Raw genomic sequence first — 21,487 nt, forward strand, 5'->3', positions numbered from 1 at the left:
AGGCCGAGATCGAGGCGAGGCGGCGGGCGCGAAGCTCCGGTCTTCGCGGAGGTCGTGGGGGTGGTGCGCCGCCGGATTCCGCGGGTAGAGTGGGGAACGACGTGGAGGAGGTGGAGAGCGCAGATTTGGCCGCGACGTGGGGTGGTGGCCGGCGGTTGAAGACTGAAGAGGGAGCGGACAGCCGGTCCCACCTGTCGGCCAGAGTAAGAGAGAGGAAGCCGGCACGGGGAAGTGAAACAGACCTCGCAGTCGAGCGGCCGGTACGGAGAGGAGCCTAGGGGCCGGCCCGAGAGGGAGGGGAAGGAGGGAAGGCCGAGCGGCCGCGGGGAGCGGAAACGACCTTTGGGCTGGAAGCGGTCCACAGTGAAGGAGGGGATTTTAATTTAAAAAGGGAGTAACTATACATGTTTCGAAAGATTTTTATGATCGTATCACACAGATTTTTAATCTTTAGATTAAAATCTGATAGACACAGTAAAAGGCAAAAAGCAACTAAGAAACACCATAATGGACACTAAATTACCATATCTTCAAGAAAAAAACCAAATCCAATATAAATTTTAAAACTTACATACGAAGATTCAAAAATTACACTGTAACTTACAAAAGTTACAATGTAAGTTTCATAAATTACACTGTAACTTACAAGAAAATGCATTGTAAATTTAAGTGAGAAAATCGAGTGAGAGATAAGAAAAAATCTTTCGAATGAGATATAGCAAAATCGTTAAATAAATTGAATAGATAAACTTTGTGGTTTTAAAATTACTTCTTGAGCTTTGCAAATTTATGGTAATTTTTGAAAATTATTTTAGGGCATTGAGAATATTAAAAAAATATTTCCATCCATGACTTTTATCGGTGATATGGACCCGGGGTAGCATGCTTAAAGGGGAGAGGTCGCCCCTAACGTCCACGTGGCGTTTCCCCCGAGGGGGTCGGGCCCGTGGATGGGTGGCAGCCGCCCCTCTCTAGCCTGAGGGCTCGGGCTGCCCCGACCCATTGGGACGGTCACCACGTGGCCGCCATGCAAGTGAGGTTGGGTGGACGCCAACCAGCGCCCACTTGACCGCATTTAATGAGGCTAGAGCAGGCGCGCCACGCCGCGGCGTGCTAAGCGCCTGACTAGCTCATGACCGGTGCGTGACCGGTCGAATGACAGATGGGACGGCGGAAAGGCAGGCACGCTCTAGCCAGGTGTTAGGCAGCGTGCGGCAAGTATGCCCCGCGCCCATCGCGATGATGAGAGGCGCTGCGCCTCTCAACCGTCTGGAGTCGGCTTGACCGCTCTGGACATGCCCCAGATTGTGTTTTCGGTGCATGCGTGCCCCCAAGTCCGCCTCTATTAAATGATGGATGACGGGGGATCCTCCCCGCGTCGGCCTATGTCAGTCAGCATGATTTGATAGGCCCCGCACAACAATCGATGTACAAACGACTTTCGGGTTGGGGCACCAGGCATACATTTAATGGAGAGTATTTTTCCCTCTTCACTAGTGGCACTCCTAACGCATGTGGAAACCTCTTGTAGTATAAAAGGAGGTCCAGGCCTAGTGAGAAGGGGATCGATCAATCGATAGGTGGAACGCTTAGCCCTAACTTGTGCACCAGAGATTCAGAGACTTTGTAGGCTTAGAAAAATCATCATACACAGGAATAGGGTATTACACTTCTTAGCGGCCCGAACCTGGATAACCTCCAAGCATCTCATCTCCATCGGGGGCCCGACCCCCTCTCTCCCTCTTAATCCTTACAGCTCCTCGATTTTCACTTGTTGCCTCTCGCCAAACTAAAAAAGGAGGGTCTCACGGTCCCCTGCTCGAGGAGATCATCCTCCGACAACTTTTAAAGGAAAATTTTAATTCCCTCGTTAATTCACTTGATTAAATTGCTTTAACTTTTAATATAAATTCTAGAAAAATGATTTATTTAATTATTTTTAATCCCGAGAAAAATCATAGCGTGACAATTCCCATCCCAATCCCCATCCCACCTAAACTCTCACGTCTCATAACAAAACAGAACAAAAACAGAACAGTTAATAGCCTCATCGCTCTAAACTCCCGATATATGTAATAGTATAAGGTGACAATTGTTTTAAAATCAAATTTAAATTTATATAAATATAGCTCTTTTTTGGACGGATGTAGTATCATATACTCCATGTCTTAGGTGTATTTCCCTTATCCTAAGGTCTCATTTAGAAGTCAACTTGGAGTGTTATGCAGACATACCGTTGCCCAGATAAGATGTTATATTTTAGGGAGGTGGAAACAAGTTTGTGCTCTTTCTTTCAGCTTCAAACAACAAATTCCTCCTGTTTTTTTTTTAAAAAAACACGCTTCTCGATCTATTAAATGTGCATTTTGTGTGAAAATTTTTTATATAAAAGTTTATTAAAGATCAAATAAATTCATTTATCAAATTTATAGTTCATACATACATACTTAATCAATTATTAATGACTTGTTTTCAAACGTTTTGGTTTTCAGATAAGTAGAACGGGCCCTAAGTAATAGGGAAGTGGTGATAAGCATTGTACCATTCAAAGATACGGGAAAAGTAAGTGGATATTTTTATTAAAAAATAGCTGTTTGAAATCTAGAAAGTCCTTATCCTTTTATAACAACATAATATTTAAAGTACATTTTACCTCTCGATTACTGTATTTTCAATAATACACCCGTTAATCTATTACATCGAACACCCCTCAACTATATTACCGTTCACTATTAGACAAACAAAATAGTTAAGAGTTTAAACTTACTGCTAAAAAAATATAATGGTCAAAAAAATAGAAATTGATAATGGAAACTCATAAATGATGAAGGAAAAAAAATTAAGGGAGCAAGGGACTTTTACTATTTCCGAATTAAAATAAACATGTGATATACAACGAATGTGAATGCCACATCTAATCATGCGACAAACAAGTACTTTTCTCTGTCTCATTAAAAAAAATTAACCACATTATAATATAATGAATCTGGACATATACATGCTTAGATTCATGGTATTAGGTTGCGTCAATATCAAATAGTAGGTTCAGTTTTTTTTAACGGATGGAGTATGGCATAATTACTGCAGTGAATTAAATTTGGGTCATGGAGGTTGAGAGGCTAAATCCTTACGGAGCTATCGTTTCTCTTATTCGCAAAACGACATATTTACAAACGAAAAATAACTTATGAATAAAACTTTTATATACGTGCTCTTAGCGATCTAAAAGTAAATGCTGAAAAATGAACTTCAATGAAAAAAACCTCAAAATCAACTCCAAATTTAAAATTGAATATTCAAAATTTGGTTGATAAGCATAAGCATAAGTGAAAAAACAAGGCCTTTACTTCATGCAATTCTTAATCGATCCCGGCGAGCAGGTGTTGAGGAAGGGTGAGGCACGATGGTCGTTGTCGGGCCAAAGGCGGTCATCGTAGCTGCTGGGGAGGCTGGGCTCATTGTACTCCGGCTAGAGCGGCTCAGACGAAGACGGCGGCAGGGATGACTCTGACGACCCTCCTGGCCGCCTCCAGCCATCGATCCCGGTGAGCAGGCATCGGGGAAGGGCGGCGGGGCACGGGGGTCGTCGTCAGGCCAAAGGCAGTCGTCGTTGTCACAACTACGGGGGAGGCTGGGCTCGTGGTACTCCGGCAGGAGTGGCTCGGACGAAGACGATGACGGCGATGGTAGGGATGACTCTGACGATTCTCCTGGCCTCCCCGCCCCCCTCGCTAGTCACCTCCCTCTTCTACTCGCTTACTGGCCTCTTGGCCGCCGGTTGGCTTCAACTCACCGACCGCCGCCCTTTCTCTGTCCCCAACTCTCCGCACGCGCTCATCCGTGGACTCGTGGAGCCGGTGATGACGTGCCCAAGCTAGAGATAGAGAGGAGGGTGGGACCCACTGACATGTGGGCCCCCCATTTTGTTTTATTTTTTTGTTTTTATATTTTGTTTTTAGTGTCACATCATCGCCACGTAGGATTACGTGATGATGACCAAGTCAAACCAACCACGTAAACGTCACGTCAGCCAAAACCGTCATCCAAATCGTTGTGGGACCTCATCTGCACAGTTTTGAGACTTGAGGGACCAGTTGTATCTGGTATTGTCGTTCAGGGATGAAAATCGAACTCGTTGTCAAGTTAAGGGACCTTATATAAACTAATCGCTTTTCTTTCCGAATCGAAAGTCAGTCCATTCCCGTGCCTACCGATGACGCAGTCCGCCACTACGGCCGCTTCCTCCCTCCTTTCTTTTCGGTCCACGCGGCCCGCTTCTCTAGTCCAGCTCGCGCGTGGCTGGCACACGCAGCGACGCGTGTCGTTTTGTGAGTGGCAAATACGGGAGGGCCACGGATCGGCAATATTAGCCGTCCGATGGATTCCGATCGAACGGGTAGAACCGTAGGAGTTCTCTCCCGTTCATCACGCGGGCGGCATCGACACGTGTCGTTTTGCGAATGGTCAGCGCGGAAGCGCCACGGATCGCCACGCGGATCGGCAGTATATGCCGTCGGATCGCTTCTGATCGAACGGATAGGAGCGCAAATGTGTTTTCCCTTTTCCTCGCCGGGATCCAGCGGCGCCTCGCCGGCAAATATAAATGTGAGCTCCGACGGCGGCATCTGCCGTACCTCCTCTTCGTTAGGTTTAGCCAGTGAAACACGATGCCCTACGTCACGTCGGAGGCGCAGGCCCGCGCCCTCCTGCAGGTCGGCGGGTGGCCCGTCGGAACTCTGGTCCATGTCGTCATCGTCGACGCCGCCTGCCGTGCCCGCCGTCTCGACCACACGCTGCGGGCGATGGTGGCGCGCAGGGGTGGGTCGTGGTCAACCGCCACGCCGTGCTTCGAGTCATCCGCGTCAGCGACCTGGTCCACAACATCCTCGACATCACCCTCCCCCGCCTCCTCGACGACGCCTACGACGCCACGCAGCTCACTCACTTCCGGAGGCAGGCGGCGGCTCTTCGTACGATGGCGGGTGTGATCGGAGGGAACTTCCGCAACCGCGCCTACGTCGTCGTCCGCAAGATTCGCTTCGTCGCCAGCTGCGCCCGCAACCACTCCATGGCGGCGGCGAGGCTCCAGCAGCGTCTGCTCGACATCAGGCGTCGCCTCAGTGGTCTCGTCGAAGCACCTGTTCACCTTTGAGCGTTTTTAGGGTGAATGTTTTGTCCGGTAGCAGTGTGGTTTCACCTTCGACTCATGTGCAGTAGTTTTGTTTGATGATAGGCCTGAGTTTCATCTAATGGTTGCATAGGCGGAGCACATTCTCACCTTAGGAGGAGTATATAGGTACTATATGAAATACAGATAGAATCCTGCATATATTAGGAGTAAACATAGAGGAGATTCGAATTTCGAAATGCTATATGAATTGTGGAATGGTATATCGGAAAGGATCCCGTAATGTTCAATTGTAATTGCCTTAACAATCATGTAAGGAATGGATATGATTTGAACAGAAATCGAGTTAATATGACACGATGCATTTATTTCTCGTTTGTTTTTGGTCTCTGTTCAGATTTTTGCTGAATGCTGTTTGTACTTTAGGATTTGAACCTATTATCATCCTGTTTTACGATTTCCCTGCTTACTATCCTCCCTGCAATATCCATGTTGAAATTGAGGATCAATGGAAATGAGGATGATGCATAGTGGCACTGTTAGTTGAGAGGAAGATAGAGAAGACAGAAAAACAGGGTTAAGGCCTTAAGAGACAAAATTGGAGTAAGAAGCCAGGTCGTGGATAAAAGATCATTGCATTCTGATAACTAGAAGTGGTCGCTCTGTTTTCAGGATATGAACTTACAAAGGCTTTGTGCAGACTGCTCCTATCTAATAAATCAGGTGACTGCAATACCCTGGAGTGAACTGTTTTTAGTTTTTCTTCTTGTTGCTATAATTATCTAATAATACCACTTTGCAGATTGCTGGTGAATTGTTGGCTCTTCTTGCTGATGCTGCTTTTGAAACAGTTAGTATCCCCTTTCGGTAAGATTAGAAGACCATTTTATTTTGCATGTTGTTCTTCATACATGTTACAGAGATAAGATAGCCAAAAGAAAGATTCTGAGATAACCTGCAATTGTTATAACTTCTATTGATATTCAGCTAGATGCTAGTATATGTCACCTAGTTCTATATTCTGCAACCTGTCTAGGAAGTAGGGTATATAAACCAGACTAATTCGAGGACTCATTTTACTGGTGCAAATCACGTGATAAGATCACTAAACCCTACTAGTTGGCCATATGTCCAAAGGCTATGCCGGTGTGGTCAGCATTTAGAACTGTCTAGGGAGACAACTAGAAATATAGTGAACGCTAAGTTAGTACAACAAGAAGACTATCCATGTTCCAATTAGGAAGTCCAGTGCGAGAGGACTATCTTAAGCCTTACTGGTGCTGTTTATTGTGGCTAACTGGTGATACCATGAAAAGGCACTGCATTGCTATGTTCGTTAAGCACTTTATTTATTTTCTTTGTCAACTATATCTACATTTGCATACAATGAGTTGAAATTATTTTACTCTGGATATTTATTGCACTGTTGTTTGTCTGTCATACACCATGTCTATTTAGTTGAAAACATTTTTCATGATTCTCACTGGTGCTACAAGAGGTATTGTAGAACTACAAGAAAGTAGTTCTGTAGCACACCCGAATTACTAGGGATCTGAAGTGACAAATGCATGTAGTTTTGCTGGATTCAGTCCCACATTGGATTTGCTCAAGTGTAGCCCCTAGGTTGTTGACTAATTTTCACCTAGGCCTAATTTTGTATACCATGGCGGTTTCTTCTTAATATTGTTTGTGAAGCCTTGAAAAAGTTGCAGAGTTATGTGGAATGCCTTCTCCACATGTACATGTGGCTACATGCACTAACATCACTGACAATTGTGCTTTAAGATTACTGTGACTTTTAATATGGAAACCAACCAAATATTCAAACTGACCAGATTCATCATAATCTCTTTGGCACAAATACATAAGCACTTCAGATGGGTACTTGGGTAGGATAATGCATGTACTTGTAAGGCCTGTATATAAATTTGGAGATGCATCTTGTATTTTTCCCTTCCTTTGTGTCTTGGTTTTGGCTGGTGGTTAGTTGGCTGATGTTGTACATTCTTCTGGTCTGGCTTAATTTTAATCTTCGTGGCAATGTTTATCCTGCAGTTCCTTGGCTGTTTGAAAGATGATTTGAATTCTGAGGTGCCTTGGGCACTGTAACAAATGTCACGGAGGCCTGTGTGGCTGTGCTGTTTCGCTATACATATTTATAAGGATGAAGACTAATCCTCTGGTGTATGGGATAGCTTGGGAAGAGGTATCCTTTTCTTCCCTTGTTCACATCTTCGACGACTTGCATAAGCTTATTCTGGAAGTACGTATTTTGTAGTGTGAGTTGACTACTGTGTTGTATGCTAACTTTTTATGCATTAGCAGTTGCGGTAGTGTGACATATTCTGTGTATTACTGATGATCATTTCTATCATGCGACAAGCAAGATAATTGTCTTTGTTATGGTACTTCATTGCACTATTGATACTCATGCTCTGGTTTTTGAATCTAAATTGAATCTTTTTGCAACTCCCAGTTTCATATTTGCCAAGGTTATTGGTGATTGTTCCTTGGTTGCCAAGCAAAGAGCGTTTATTATTCATGCTGCATGTGCGCTAGATAAAGCTATGATGGTGCGGTTATGTGAAAAGAGCGGCAACTTTTATTGCACAGAACTTGGTCGAATTGCAAACCACTTTTACCTTCAGTACTCCAGTGTGGAGACTTACAATGAGATGCTTTGGCATCACATGAATGAGAGTAAGGTGATAATATATATTTTTCTCTTTTTATTTATTTGATGCTTGTAAATTTGCACTAACCTTTCTGGATACTGGGGGTCCCATTCCTCTGGATTCGAAAATAGTGTATTAAGAGAAGAAGAGCAGGATGAATTAGAATGCATGCCCACAAGATATTAAGGGGAAGTTTGGGAGGGGGGACCCACTGACAAACATAGGAAAATTTCAATTCTCATACAGGTATCTATTGGAGAATGCTGTTTATCAATAATTCTTGAGTCTAACAACTTTCTTTAACTGAGCACTTGTATCAACTTTGCAGGTTTACATATCACGTGCTCTACTTGATAACTCCTCTTTGCACTCTAATGCTCAAAGCATTAGTCGAAGCTTGGATCATGTTATGAGGACATTATTTGAGATTTGTCTGTGTCAAAGGTGGTCTGAGATGACATCCTTATTATTAGAGTACTGCAAGGGTGTTGACCACAAAATATGGGCAGTTTGTAATGGACCTTCCTAATGAGGTTTTTCATCAGTTACTGCTTGTCATTTACATTTTTATGTGTTTGCTATTTTTTTATGTGTTCTCTGAATTAGATATGTAAAATAGTAGACTTGAGGATGAAAATGTCTATCTGGATTGTCTTTATGGGATAGAAGAAAATGTCTATCTGGATCGTCTTTATGGGATAGAAGAAAATGATATCGGAGCTCTGATTCACTCTTCTCATCCAGGAAAGGTATGCCCTGACTTAACAAGTGGTACCTGTAACTTTGCAAAGTTCATACGAATACTGCAATTACTGAAAAGTACTGGCTAATGTAATTTACAACAATCTTTTGCTGAAGGTCTTTCCATATGTCAACTTATCTTCTTGTGTGAGCCCAATCACCAGGACTGTTCTTAAAGTAAGGGCTTTTGGAAGCCATCTGCAGCCTTTTTTGCTGAGAAAGGTGAACTCCCAAAGAGATTTGGTTTAGATCAGTTACACTGGGAATCCTCCTGCAGGTGATAAACTGTACCAGTCTTCCTTTTTCTTCTCTAAACTGATATTTCTAAAGAAATGTTTCTTTCAAATAAATGTATGATGCATTAATCCAGAATGTCTTCTGTTGAAACCTCAGGATATTGCACAGCGGTTCCTCTCTTGGTCATACTCCCTGTGCTAGAGAGTTAAGGTACGCAGAAATTCAGCACTGCAGACCTGTATTATTAATTGCACCTAATTCAACATAAGGGCTTGTTAGTGCCTTTGGACATTATTATGCTTATTATTGCAATAACTTCACTTCAACGAGATTGTTTTATTTACAAATGAGGATAGTATCACAAAGGTAGATATGCTAAGCAATTAAGCACACTCATATAGAATCAGTAATAACTTGTTATACTCTCTATGGTCTCCTACTTTCCTAACTACTACTTTCGCAACATATTACCTTAATATTGCTTCATAGTATTAGCTAAACGGAGAAACATGTGTAGGGTGTACTAAATGCTGCTTGTCCACTTGCCACTTGCATTCACAGATCCATCTTAGTGGCATTGATGTGCTTTGTCTTTCAGGCAGTTGCTCTTAGTGGCATTGATGTGCTTTGACTTGTACAAAACATCCTTGGATATTCTTTTAATCCATCTTGAGTTTTCTGTCCATGTGTAGCTTTCTCATCTGAGAGCAGCATAATATTCTTAGAGATTTATTGAACAACTACCGTAATAGGCCCAACAGTGGGGCTAAATCTTCAAGAAAGTGTAATGATAGGACTGTAGCTTTCTCAAGGAGACTTTAGGTTTGTGGTGTTTACATTGGCAAACAATTCAGTGATTATCAATTTTCTCTCTCTTTTCTACTCGATCATATTCTTATTTCTATTTTATTAGCTACCATCGCTGGAATTTTTTTTATCCCTGTAGGAAGTTTCTAGGCAGTGCAGTTTCAAAAAGGTTTTTAAGCAGAAAGTTTTTTGTATTGTTATAGAAAGTTTATGCATAGTAATGTTTATTTCTTGTATAAACTTTTTGACTAGAAGTTTCTGAGCACAAAGATTTGTGTTCTAGAAAATTTATGCATAATAAGCTTCGTATTCCTGTAGAAAGTTTATGTATTCCTGAGCAGACAATTTTTTATCCTGTGGGAAGTTTCTGAGCACAAAGCTTCCTTTGTTTATCAATAGACTTGGCCATAACACATGCATACAAGTTTTAATGACAAGTCTCACGTACTATATGGCTGCACATTGCTATAATGAGAAGCACTACCCTGAAATCAAAGCTATCACAAAGAAATCTAACACTGAATCTGTATAAATATGTGAACCGCACTGTCGGCACATCGCCACCTCTACATTATGTAAATCTGTATTGACAGTTACATGGAAAACCAAACAAATTCTAACCGAGATGAGTGAACTTAAGTGAAAATCAAGCATAAAACACTGTATTTTTTCTATAAAATTTGGTTTTCAAATTAAATCATCACCATTTCACTGCTGTCTTGTATGACCTCTACATTTGACCTATATCAGAAAGAAACAGGTCATATTGTACTGCCAGTATCTTTCTGTTTTTCTCCTGCAGTTCTACCTAACTGAGACACTAACAGTATACAGGATCTGCGTGGGATGACTCAAGCACATATGCCAGGCTGTTGGTTTCTTGGTATGTACCTCAAACTTAAACATGTTTCTTGGTGTGTAGCTCAAACTTAAACAAGTGGATGTTTATTTATATGTAAACAACAAAATTGATGGAATGCTGAATGATTTTTAATTACACATGATCTTTCATAGACAAAATCTTGATGAAAATTGTGGCCATTCTTGGCCTCACGTCAGATAAATTCTTACATGGGTTTTCTGGTTGTATTTTGTGATGTGCTGCAGGTCATTTATAAAACATTCAGGATTTCATACATGGAAACGATAAATGATCTGTTCACAGTAAGTACCTATAAGCTAACTTCGCACCGTCTCGTGCGAGTCGTTCAAAAAAAATGAAATGCTTATACGTACTCAAGGCTAAACCAAACATTAGTGTAAATATTAGACTTTTACAGAGTAGTACACTGGGTGTAAAAGATGATAGGTTTAGTAATTATTGGCAAGTTGTTGGAATTAACAGTGTTCTTAATGCAGACCATTTCAAATTGTATAGTGCTAGAACTGTGCAAGCTGTATGGACATTCAAAGGGAATAGCGCCCTAGCCCAACATAATATCTTCTCTGTTTTTAAAGAAAATAGTGCAGTTTGTGGGTATACATTATTAGTTACTTTTTCAATCTATTGCAAATCCTGATTTTTACTCAACAGCTAGACATTCTGACCAAATGGCTGTTCTTCTATATGATTGTTTGATTCTATTTTCATAGATTTTCATTTTTACAATAAGTGGTTACTGTTTTTAATCATATATCTTTCCTGCTTGCCTTGGTCATAGCACAGGCATATACATGATACATTTGTATGATCATACATTCAAATTTTGTCATGCATAGAGCACATAAGACGGGGAAAGCAACATGTACATTCTTTACAATCCTGCACCAGACAAGTTTGACGATGAAGTTTTTCATTAACTAATCGACATGATATTTTGTAATTCAACATGAATCATCTGTGACTTTATACATGTGTGAAGTGTGCTACCAGTATTTCGACATGGAAGATCATAACCGAAGATTTTACGGGGGGCAGAGGGGACGAGGTGGTGGATGACGATGGCGAGCTCAGAGGCCACGGTGATGGCCAAGGATCGTTTTGCTGTCCGGGGAGTACTAGGCTTAGGAGATTGCAACTATGGTGTCCATGTGGAAGTGCCAGCAACGACGAGGCAGAGCTCGATGATGGCGTTGACGGTAGCGAACTCACCGTGCAGCCCGGCCGTCCACCACCACCGTTGGTTGCTGCTAGCGCTGTGTGTGTTTGTATGTATTCCTCTACGTCGCAATGAAGCCTATGGCGATGGGCGTTGTGGCATACAACGTGTACACAAGGTGTACGGTGCTATGAAGCTATGAAGGTGGCGATCTTGGGCAGGAGGCACAAAGGCAGGAGACGCCACCCAGTAAACATGTGTGGACTTATTAGCTAGCGTACTTCCTCGGAATAAGTCCACTTAACATTCGTCATCTTTACGTGGAATTTAGTTGAAATCCCTAAACCGCAAAACCAAAAATCTTCACCTTTCATCTTAGCAAAACCGTCTTAGTCGGGTCCCATCATAGTATGGATGGTTGTTTTAACTTATGTGCATCCTAGCCAATAGAAAGAAAATAAAGAACATTTGAGATCCATATATGTTAGGAGATCTCTTCTTCCTTTGATCGCCCTCTCTCATCTATTCCCATCTCTCCCACCTCTTCCTTCTTTCCCCATCCCTCTTTAGGGCGACGACCAGCGTTGACATGGGGAGTGGCGGTGGCGGGAGAGAGGAGACAGGACAATGGTGGGGGCTAGACACATGGAGGTCACACCAATGACCTCATCGTGGAGGTCACACCCTAGCATGACACATACAAAAAGGAAATGGAAAGCTAGAAGATTGCTTCGTCACCGTACAAGGGCGGAAGGGATAATCAAAATTGGTCCGTGCTGCCTGTTGTCAGTTGTCACACCATTTATGCCTCTGCGGATCATAACAACCATCTGCTACAACTGTTGTCCGTCATCATCTAAATCCCCTTATGCTGTCGGCCGTATTTTGAACGCTCCTAGTGCACCACGAAGCCACTTTGCAGCGCTACCATTCAAACTCAATCCCCTTATGCTGTCGCCGTATTTTGAACGCTCCCAGTGCACCGCGAAGCCGCTTTGCAGCGCTACCATTGTCTTGCGCAGATCGTCAAACTCGTCGTCGCTCCTAGAGTGTTGCTGCAACTGCCTTTATTGCCATGAGATCGTTGGAGATGCTCCACTGTCATCCACACCTCTTAGCAATCAGATTTGGTGTCGACGCTCGCTTGGCAAGTGATGCCTCTAGGACACTGCCACCAGCCTCATCTGCATTAGGCGAGCTGACAACAATCACACCGTCAGCCGACCCTGTCACCAATGACCACCGTCCCCTGTTCTCGCCTGGCGCCGATGAAGGGGCGGAGCCAGCCAGTGTACCTTGCTCCAATCCTCCAAATCTTAACCAAGCCAGTGGGAGACAGGTAAAATACCACCTGTTTTCAGCTTTCCTACAGTTTCATCAATGAACGTAGGATGGTCTGGTACTGGCATTCTGGTGATGAATTAACCAAGCACATGGCTGAATAGACCACTGATGACTTGGATAAAAGCACGACACACCTCAAGTTACACAAGTCTGTTATTAATAACTCCAAATAAATTAATGGAGGCACAGACCTAAATAATGGACACCACACCACTAATAACTCAAAACGTAAAGCACGACACATCTCAAGTTACACAAGTCTGTTATTAATAAATTAACCAACGCACATACCTAAACAATGGACACAACAAATAACTTAAAACATAAAGGACAACACACCTTAAGTTACAAAATTAAATACTGGGTAATAATGATCCGACATCCAAGTTACCAACCATGGCAACGGCTGCAAGGCTCCCGGACATTGAACTTGACTGTAGAGGGAATTTTCCCCTCGATGTATGTTCGGATAGCCAAGAGCGAATTATGCACTCCCTTGATAACATCCTGATCCAATGGGAGGCAGACATCGATGTTGCCGTCAGAACACCGAAGTTGAGTGCAAAGAGTGTCCAATGTAAGGCACTCAAGGGACGTTGTATTTTCCATAATATGACATATTAGCTCAACCAAGCTTCTTGTGGCACTGAAACCAGTGATCTTCACATTCTTAAGCTTGTCGTGCCGGTGTTCGGGGATTTGCCTTAGACATATGGGATCCTTAAATGTCAAGTCATGCTTCTCTTTCTGTGAAATCTGAAGATGAAAAATCAATGATACTTCAATAAATTATAAATGGTCCACCATAGTTATTAGATAAGCATTGCATAATGAACGGCAACTTACACATAGGATGAAAGTCTCCAAGGAAGGAGAAGCATCAAGAAAAGATGCAAGAGAAAAATAATCATAAGCCCAGGAAAATCTCCATGTTGCAAAAGTAATCATCAAGTATCTAAGGTGGAGGAATTTGCCAGGGCCAGTTGGTGTATCCACCATCTGCAAAAAGAAGGCTCAGACCAATTATATTTCAGAGCATGGTACTACATTGCACGCCAACAATGTATCACCTAAAGTGCGGTGCATACCTCACAAGACAAAATGACATTAAGAGTTTCAATATCTGGCATACTAAACGGAAGCTCAACACGAGCATAACAGACATTGTTGGGGAAAACCACTTCCAGATTCTTCAATCGCACAGGTTCCTCTAGTGAGAATTGCGCTTGTTTACCTTCAAAGTGAAAACTGCATAGATTTGGAGCTTTGCTTTCTAGCATTTGTAGCCCGAAACATCCAAATACCCCCAGGAAGCTAAGCCGCTGTAGCAGACAAGGTATTGTCAGGCGATTAATCTCGCCACAACGCTTGATTTCCAACCTCTCCAAAGCTAAAGCATTGGAAAGAAGATATTCTATGTCGGTATCAATAATACGCACACAAGATATGTAGCGCCCATTCCGTCGTGGCGCCTAGCGGGAAAATGTAATTCCTAAAAACCCTAATTGCGAAAATTGTTTCTTCGCTTGCAGTCAGTCTCCGTGCCATTCCGGATCTCAAATCCCCGATCTATCGTCAAGTTCAATCCCGAATCCAAATCCTTCCCAAATCAAATCCCCCCGCAAAAGTCTATTTTGCCTCCCTCAGGTTCGATGGGCCGAATTCCTCTCGGCCCATCTCTCCCTCCCTCCCCATCTCTCTCTCTCTCTCTCTCTCTCTCTCCCCCTCTCTCCCCCGCTCTGCCCGTGCGCCGCGCGCGCGTGCGCGTGGGCCGCGCCGAACCGAGCGCCCTCCGCCCTCGTTGCCGCTTCCCGCCAACGCCGCCAAATCGTCGCCGCGCGCCGTTGCTTCCCGTGCGTGCGCGCCATGGTGGCCGACCGGCCAGTCGCCGCCGCCGTCAGCCTCTGCCGCGCCTGTCCGCGCCTGCCGCCCGTGTCGCCGCTCCGCTCCACACCGCCCCCGCCGTCATCGCCGTCGTCACAACCCGGCCCCGCCACTCCGCGTGCTAGCCTCCAAGGGACGGAGGCAGAGCTCCTCCTCCTTCTGCCGTGTCGCCCTCTCTCCCTCCTCCTTTTCCCCAAAGTGGCGAGGGGCAAGCCCCCTTTCCCTTCTCCTTTTTCCCTTTTCTCTCCCGCCGGCGTCATCCCTCCCTCCTTGTCGCCGTTTTGGCCGCGACCGCCGAGCGCTAGCCCTCTCCCTTGACCGCCCTAGGTCGGTTCCCAAACCGACATCGCCTCCCATTTAACCAAGGCGCCCTCCCATCATTCCTCCTCCCGTTTCGCTCGCTGCCACCGCGCCATTGCCGTCCCTCTGTCTCACCTCCGCCGTTCATCGCCAAGCACCGGGAGAGCCGGAGCGTGCGAAGGACGCGGAAGGGGACTCCGGGCGCTCGTCTTCCTCCGCTTCCCCGGCCCGAGGCCGGAGAGATCACTCCCGTGCCGTCGGCCTCTCGTCACAGCGCCCCGCCTCGTCTCGGTAGTGCATCTCCCCGTTCTCCCTCCTCGATCCATCTCCTCCCCTTAGACTCGGTTAGTAGCATGTGTAGCACCCCAGTAGCTAGCTGGCGCCGCCCCGATCGCTGCCGTCGCTCGCCGCGTGCCCGCCGTCGTCGCCGCCCAAGCTCGGAAGCGCCTTTCGTCGCCGGCCTCCCTTGGTGCGTTTCCTCCTAATCCGGCGCAAGGGACGGATTCCCGGAGTCGCGTAGATGCTCTAGCTCGCCCAAATCGATCTCCCGTCGCGCCGTCGCCGTTTCCCCCTTCCCTCGCCACCGGTTGCCGCCGCCGCAATCCGCCGCCGTCGAGCTCCCTCCGGCGAATCCAAGCCGTTGGCTCGCTCCCTCTAATTCTCCCTCGTCATTCCGGTGTACACCCCGTCGCCCCTCGTCGTCGCACAGCGTCCCAGAGAAACCGCCGCCGCCCGCCGTCCATTCGCGGCCGGCGCCTTCGTCTTCCTCCAGCCGGCCCGCGTGGCAGCCACGTAGGCGCCACGTCGGTGCCACCTCAGCCGCGACCGGGTCGAGCCGACCTCAGTCGGCCGCTCCCTCCGGCCCTGCTCGTGCGCGCGGTCCACCGCGAGACGTGAGGCTGCGCGTGGGCCCGCCGCACCGTGTCCTCCGCAAACCGCGCGCATGCGCCACGCTTCCCCTCCCCAAACCCTAGCACGCCCCGCGTGCACCTCACTCACGGTGAGCCGAGCCGCCGACAAGCGGGTCCCACCCGGGACCACGCAAGGTGAACCCGGCCCACCGGCTCCCTCTCTCCTCTCCTCCCCGCGAGCCCCTTGGGCCGTCCCTCAGGCCGGCCGGCCCAATGGCAAGGCCGGGCCGCGCCAACCCCTCTCGGGCCGCGCTCAAGCCGCCCGCGAAGTCTAATTCCCGTCCCTCTTTCTTTTCTTTTCTTTTCTTTTTCAAAAAGGATTTAAATAAATCCTTTTCCTTTAGACCAAAAATCCAATAATCTTAGAAACTCAATATCTTCCCAACCGTAAGTCCGTTTGACTCCGTTCAACTTCCAAAATTCCTCAAATCTCGAGATCTATCTAATGGCACGCCTAGAGGTCAATAATAGGGCTTTATTTTCGCCGTTTGTTGAGCTATCCCGTTTCGCGTGTAGTTTCGGAGCCCGAAGACCCGCAGTGCGAGGATTTCGAGGATCAAGCTCAAGATCTCGAGCAAGGCAAGTCACCTTTGAACATCTTGCACCTATAATGTAAATCTAAGTATTTCTTTTTTGCAAATATTGCATGGATAGGATTTACACAAGTAATTCGGCCGCGGCTTGCGAGATAGCCTGCCGGCCCCCCAATCCTAATTGCTGCAATTACCCTCCTTGAATTATTGAACACTTAAACCTCCTTTGTCAACTGTTGTGCTTCGATGCACGGGCCCTCGGGTACGTGTACCGGAACACCCTTCCCCCCCCTCAAAATATAAAATATCCAACGATGGGTAAAACTTGGGTTTTACAAAAGACTTGGAAAACCCGACACCTGGGTCGGTGCTTGCGAACTAAATAAATTTCCAAAATCGCGGACCGGGGAATGTACCGGGTGCACGGTTTCCCGCTCTCGCACTTAAGGACCGTTTCCTTGGAATTTCATCCGAACATAAGACAAGTGCGACCACATGGGTGGAATGGGACACCCCTGGCTGAGTAACTAGCTAATCGGGGGAGCCTTGATGCCGAGAGACATGTGGATTCAGCGGGGTGGTGTCGGGGAGAACCCCCGAGCTTCCTGGCACAGTATGGTCTGGGACCTAACCTGTTGTTGGTCTGGGACCCCTCTCGTCGGCATATGGCAACCCTGTGTCTGCTCTCGAAATGCCTTGTCATGAAAACCTTTAGGTCACCAGACGTGGTCGTTCTGCACGGGCTGGGTGATTCGGGTTAGTAATGTCGTGTGGGTAAAGTGTACCCCCTCTGCAGACGTTATCAAACTGTTCGAACAGCCGTGCCCACGGTCATGGGCGGATGTGAGGTGATTCCTAGCGTAGTTTTGTTTGACTACTGCTTTGTGAAATTGCTGTTGGGGATTGGGTTCGACGTTTGGAAAATCTGCGGCGGCTGATGGGATCAGCCAGGCCGGGTGGCCGTTTGAAAGTTGTTGGCCGGGTGCCAACCTTGAAACCAATTCAAAGACTGATACATTGCACATACTCCGACCGGACGAGACGCACTGCCTCATCCGTGCCGTTTGAGAAGCACTCACTTAGATGTTTCAAAAAGGAGTTTGAATAAAATCATTTGCAAAAACAACAGCCTTCCCGTTGAAGCCTGCATTAAACACTTATTTCCCATGGCTTGCTGAGTACTCCTGTACTCACCCTTGCTCTATATAAATAATCTCCCCCCCCCCCCCAGTTGCTGAAGAAGATGATATGGATCCCGCTGACGAGGAGTTCTTCCAGGAGCAAGTCGGTTACGACGAGTTTTAGGGTTTCGGCCTAGTTCCCAAGTCGCGCCTGTGATGATTGGTCCAAGTCTCGGCTTCCGCTTTCCCTTTTGTAATGCAGTTGTGAGCTCGGGATCTGTCCGCAGCCCAACATGACTGTACTCCTACTCTGTAATAAAGAGACCACTGTTGCTGTGATATTCTGTCTTCCTGTGATACCAGCACTGTTTCCTGGGACTGGTATCGATTAACAGGTTAATTTGGAGCGTCACGGGCTAGTTCCGTTCGGGGCTAGTTCAGGGCGTGACAAGATAGATGCAATCTTGTTAGGCTTCTCAAGCTAACAAGGCCAACTGTTGGACAGAAGGAACAATGAACAAGTCGAAGAGACTGAATAGAGTCGCCACTCCCATTAGATAAAAGTGAGCATGGGAAATTGTACTTTTCCTCATTTGAAGTCAACACGAGAGTGAGTTCTTTAATCCCAGATGTAATAGCAATCTCAAGCCAACTATTGAGATGATAATAGGTGTTGGCATTGGAAAAAGGATGTAATTCAAGGCTAAATGTCTTTATACCTCCTGAGTGATTTTTCATTATGCGGTCAACTTTGTTGTTGTAATCTCTAACTATCCCACCCTTTTTATGTGGCACTTTATTCAAACCCATCGTTTTCCAACTGAAAATGAGGTTGGGATGACACCTCCAGAAACGTAGAAAAGCCTGAGACACGCAAGCAGCACGGGCAGCATCTTGCAGTGGCAACAAGGAATGTATATGGTGCCATATGTCCTGCATCCACAAGCATTTAGAAAAATCTCAATATTGGAATTCAAGAGTAAATAATTAACACAATTAGAGAAAGCAAAAAAAAAAAGAAGATACATATATAGTGGCATTCTATAATGTTGCTCTACACATGGTTGTATAAAATGCATATGGCATTCGAATGGAGTCTGAGCTCATTTTTCAGTTTGTGTTTGTGTATTGTGCACGATGTGATTATTTTTTAAGTTGTAGTAGAACCAGTTTGTTTGACAAACCAAATTTTGGTGCAACCACCCTCACTAGGGAATGGTCCGTTGCCATCCCTATGTAGGACCGTACAAGATTGCAGTATTGCAGGATTTGTTCACAACTCAATATTTTGCTAACGATCAACCCAACGGTTTGTGGTTAGAGCAATAACGGTGACACTAGCTCCCTCTGCTTACAAAAAGTCTTTTGGACATTGATACGGTCTCCAAAACAGAACATTGACTAATAATTTACATTATAATCTATTGTTAGCCTGATAAGATTATGATAATATGAAATTACTTTCTGAGACATCCAAATATATGATTCTGGCATTTACGGCGTACCTCTGGAAGGTCCGGACCTGAATATCTCATTCTCTTCACACATTGAGAATTATCTTGTTGGCAGGGAGATTCCTTTCTTTTAGCACATTGAGCAAGAAATTGATCTGCAACATGTTATGCTCATGATATTACATACAGGAAGAAAACAACAAGACCAAGGTTGATATCAGTCACAATGAAACACGCAGAGAACCAAATTGGATCCATTAGTTACAGACAAGAATTTCAGTAGAGGGAACTTGTTACAGTATATAAAAAAAAACGTCAATTGAGCATTTGAGGTATTATTGAAAAATGATGCAACCGTCCCAAAAGACCATCAGGCAATGAGTTGGAATCTCCAACCTCGTAGTTATAACATCTAACCCTGCTCACTGTTGTGTTTGGCTGAATAATTCTTGCTCCTCTTAACCATGATAGCCTCCACCATGGAAAGGAAGAAGCGTGCTATATATCCAACTAGGTATGTTTTGAAGGTCACATAAAAAATGGACAAACAGCAAAACACATTAAAAAGAGGATTTTTCTTCAACGTTCTGTAACGTATATAAGCTTAGGAATCGGCTTTAACAGTTTAGAAGTGGTATAGCACAGCACGTCATGAATCGAATAAGAAAAAGCATGTCATGCGGATAGCACAATATAGGACTAGATGAATTGTATGGACCTAGGAGCCAAATAGGTGGCTTACAGGTTTCGATTTGGAGATGGCGCTGCTCCCGCCTTAGGGACATTAACCGATTCAGCTCATGTAGTCCCCTGGCGCGATGATATCTCGGATCTAGTCGAGAAATCGGAGGCATCGGGTCGGGGGCACCTCAGACTTGCCTTCTCTCCCGCTTCCTCTACTGATCTAATGTCTTTCTCCTCTCGATTCTCTGATTATTTGAACCCAATGCTGCGCTCGCTTACAATTTCTTTCTGAATCAAACGAGACGCGAGGGGAGGAAATCGAGTCGGCGCCGCCGGGCCGGGCGACCTACCAAGCCTACTCATACTAGTATACTACTACACTGGATGAGGAGGACGACGACGCCGGATGCACACGATAGCAAAGCTGGGCCCTAAAGATGAGACTGGACAGAAACCGTGCAAATTAAGCGCACACACCGGGAACCAAAAAGTCCAATTTAAGTCCCTTAATATAGGTCAGATTTGATCTGTGTCCTCAACCGTAAAACCGGGTATTTGACCCATCCAATTACTGAAAACTTAAAAATTGACTCCTTTTTGTTGTTCCCATGGCAGTTTTAGGAAGATGGATTCTCACCCGTCTATTGCATGCCAACTAAATGTTACGAAAAATTTTAAAAATTAAAAATATATATCAATATGTAATATATCATTCCATAACTATGCAAGTTCAAATTAAAATTCTACAAGTTTAAAAAATAACAAATTTAACTGCAAATAAACGTATAGTAATCTGAGCTTTGTTTGTTATTTTTATTACATTTTATATAAGTTGATTTTTAACTTGCATGGTTGTGGAGTGATATATTACATATTGTTCTATCTTGTCAATTTTACACGGTTTTAATAGTTGAAGGGGTCGATATACCCGGGTTTGTGATTGAGATATACGAATCAGATCTGACCACCACTACCCAACTCTATCCTTATCCACAACCGACCGACACATCCCGTTCTCTCAACGGTGCCTCCTCTTCCACCACCGCACCACTCTTCCTGTTCCGCTATTGTGTCGACGCCGCCCCTCTTCCGCCGCAGTGGCGCTGCTCCCCCTGCTGCCCATCACCGGTACACTTCTCTTCCACCTCCGGTCTTTTCCCCTCGTTTTATCTGCTAGCGGCGATGGTGGAAGGGCCTAGCATCACCTCCCCCCCCTTCCTTCATTGCGAGTGGCGACGGCGGATCCCCACAACGACATCGAATCTGGCCGCTGGCCTCTCCCTTCCCACCCTCTTTTTGTGGTCGAGGGGCTCGCGAGCTTGCCAGATCCGTCAACCTCGTTGGGGAATGGCGATGCGACCACAACAGTGGCGAGCGGTAGATTTGGCTGTGAGTTCGCTGGATCCGACGATTGGCGACCACAACGGCCGCGGTGAGAGCGCGATGATGACCATGGCAAGCCCTCCTCGACCTCTCCTTTTTCCCCAAGCACATCAAGAGGCTCCGGTTCTCCCCAATGCGTGGCTCTAAACAGTGGTTTCACACCTCAAGAGCCGAAGCGTGCCGAGGCAACCATGACCTCTACAGGCACGACAAGGGCTTATGGAACAACGGTTCTAATGGGGAGGA

At 45.5% G+C, this 21,487-nt stretch overlaps 1 protein-coding gene and 1 pseudogene across 1 annotated transcript; one reads left to right on the forward strand and one right to left on the reverse strand.

The window, feature by feature from the left end:
- The first annotated feature begins 4,593 nt into the window (after positions 1 to 4,593).
- On the forward strand, positions 4,594 to 5,506 carry LOC127765019 (uncharacterized; annotated as a pseudogene).
- Positions 5,507 to 12,842: 7,336 nt separating this feature from the next.
- LOC127768979 (uncharacterized) lies at positions 12,843 to 20,242 on the reverse strand. The gene is made up of 6 exons (XM_052294651.1): positions 19,917 to 20,242; positions 19,226 to 19,329; positions 18,565 to 18,653; positions 14,060 to 14,293; positions 13,818 to 13,970; positions 12,843 to 13,727 (listed from the first exon to the last, which is right to left on the reverse strand). The coding sequence occupies exons 2-6, from the start codon at positions 19,266 to 19,268 to the stop codon at positions 13,359 to 13,361; spliced, it is 888 nt and encodes a 295-aa protein (XP_052150611.1). The 5' UTR covers positions 19,269 to 19,329; positions 19,917 to 20,242; the 3' UTR covers positions 12,843 to 13,358.
- Positions 20,243 to 21,487: the final 1,245 nt, after the last annotated feature.

This window comes from Oryza glaberrima, chromosome 3 (assembly GCF_000147395.1).
Source record: "Oryza glaberrima chromosome 3, OglaRS2, whole genome shotgun sequence".
Classification (NCBI taxonomy): Eukaryota; Viridiplantae; Streptophyta; class Magnoliopsida; order Poales; family Poaceae; genus Oryza; species Oryza glaberrima.